The 1,152-nt window shown below is 41.3% G+C and overlaps 1 protein-coding gene across 1 annotated transcript; it reads right to left on the bottom strand.

Moving 5' to 3' along the window:
* Window positions 1–6: 6 nt before the first annotated feature.
* On the bottom strand, window positions 7–1,147 carry LOC107736048 (phospholipase A2 inhibitor-like; the record flags this gene model as incomplete). Its single annotated transcript, XM_016547558.1, has 2 exons — window positions 7–304; window positions 1,065–1,147. Coding segments are annotated over 2 exons (381 nt in total), but the record flags the coding sequence as incomplete, so codon positions are not given.
* Between the last annotated feature and the right edge of the window lie 5 nt (window positions 1,148–1,152).

Genomic DNA, 1,152 nt, shown 5'->3' with positions numbered 1-1,152 from the left:
GTTGCCAAGCTGAAGGCGCCGCAGGCCGACAAGATGGCAAAAGATGCCCGGGGGCAAGTAGACAAGGCCGTTACTGGACAGGTCCAGTGCCAGCAGGTCAGCCAGGCTGCTCCAGCGAAGAGAGGTGGCTAAATCAGTGACGGACGAGTGGTTATAGAGAGTCCGACTGAGGTTGAGCTCCCTCAGCATGCGGCTCTGGACGGTGAACGCCTCAGGGTGGATGACGGCTAGCTGGTTGTTGCTGAGGTCCAGCGATCTGAGGCTCCGCAGGCTAGAAAATGTGTGAGACTTCACTTCTGAGATCCTGTAGAGGAGAAAAGGAACATTTTACACTACACTCTTAAAAATAAAGGTGGGTTTTTGATGCCGTAGTAGAATCGTTTTTTGGTTCCCCAAAGAACCTTTCAGTGATCTAGTGTGAAAATCCAACCTTTTACACAATAGAACGTTTTTGCATGATGTTAAAGGTTCTCCATTGAACTACAGATGTCGATAAAGTGTAGTTGCAGGGTCAAAACTACAACAGATATTGAGGGGTGTTTATTTATTTGGTTGTTTTATACCATGTCAGCATCATGGCAAGAATGGGGTAAAATGAGTAAATCTGAGATAAAACGTTTTCCTGTTAAGGGAACTTTCTGAATAGAATTGTTTACATTCAGAAGGAAATCATATAACTTATGACTGATTCAATTTTCAAATCTGGTTACGTTTATATAGTTCAGTTTTATTTTTAAAAGAGCCATACATTGTTTTTAATAACGAGTGACCTAGTAGGGTTATGAAGAAATGAAGTAGAATTAATCAAGGATGTGAGAATAAACCTGTACACACATTTAACACCTTAAGCATGAGCTTCCCCTTTTAAAATCAAAATATTATAGTTGCTACACTAAAGTTTTACATTGACTTTAGCCTCCACTGTGATCAAAATGACATAAAGATTCTTGAACAGTTTGAAGGAGATTCCATATTGATTCACCGTAACTTTAGAAAGAGTTGTTAACAGTATTTTAAGAGTCAGATGAAGTCGATGTGGCTTCAGATATACATCATTGCTTTACCTGTTGTTAGACAGTGACAAGTTCGTCACGTTGTCCAGTCCCCGGAAAGACTCGGGTCCGATCTGGCTGATGTGGTTTCCGGTGATGA

Source organism: Sinocyclocheilus rhinocerous, unplaced genomic scaffold (assembly GCF_001515625.1).
Source record: "Sinocyclocheilus rhinocerous isolate Xijiao unplaced genomic scaffold, SAMN03320098_v1.1 C36454509, whole genome shotgun sequence".
Taxonomy (NCBI): domain Eukaryota; kingdom Metazoa; phylum Chordata; class Actinopteri; order Cypriniformes; family Cyprinidae; genus Sinocyclocheilus; species Sinocyclocheilus rhinocerous.
This window is presented reverse-complemented; position numbering and strand designations above follow the sequence as displayed.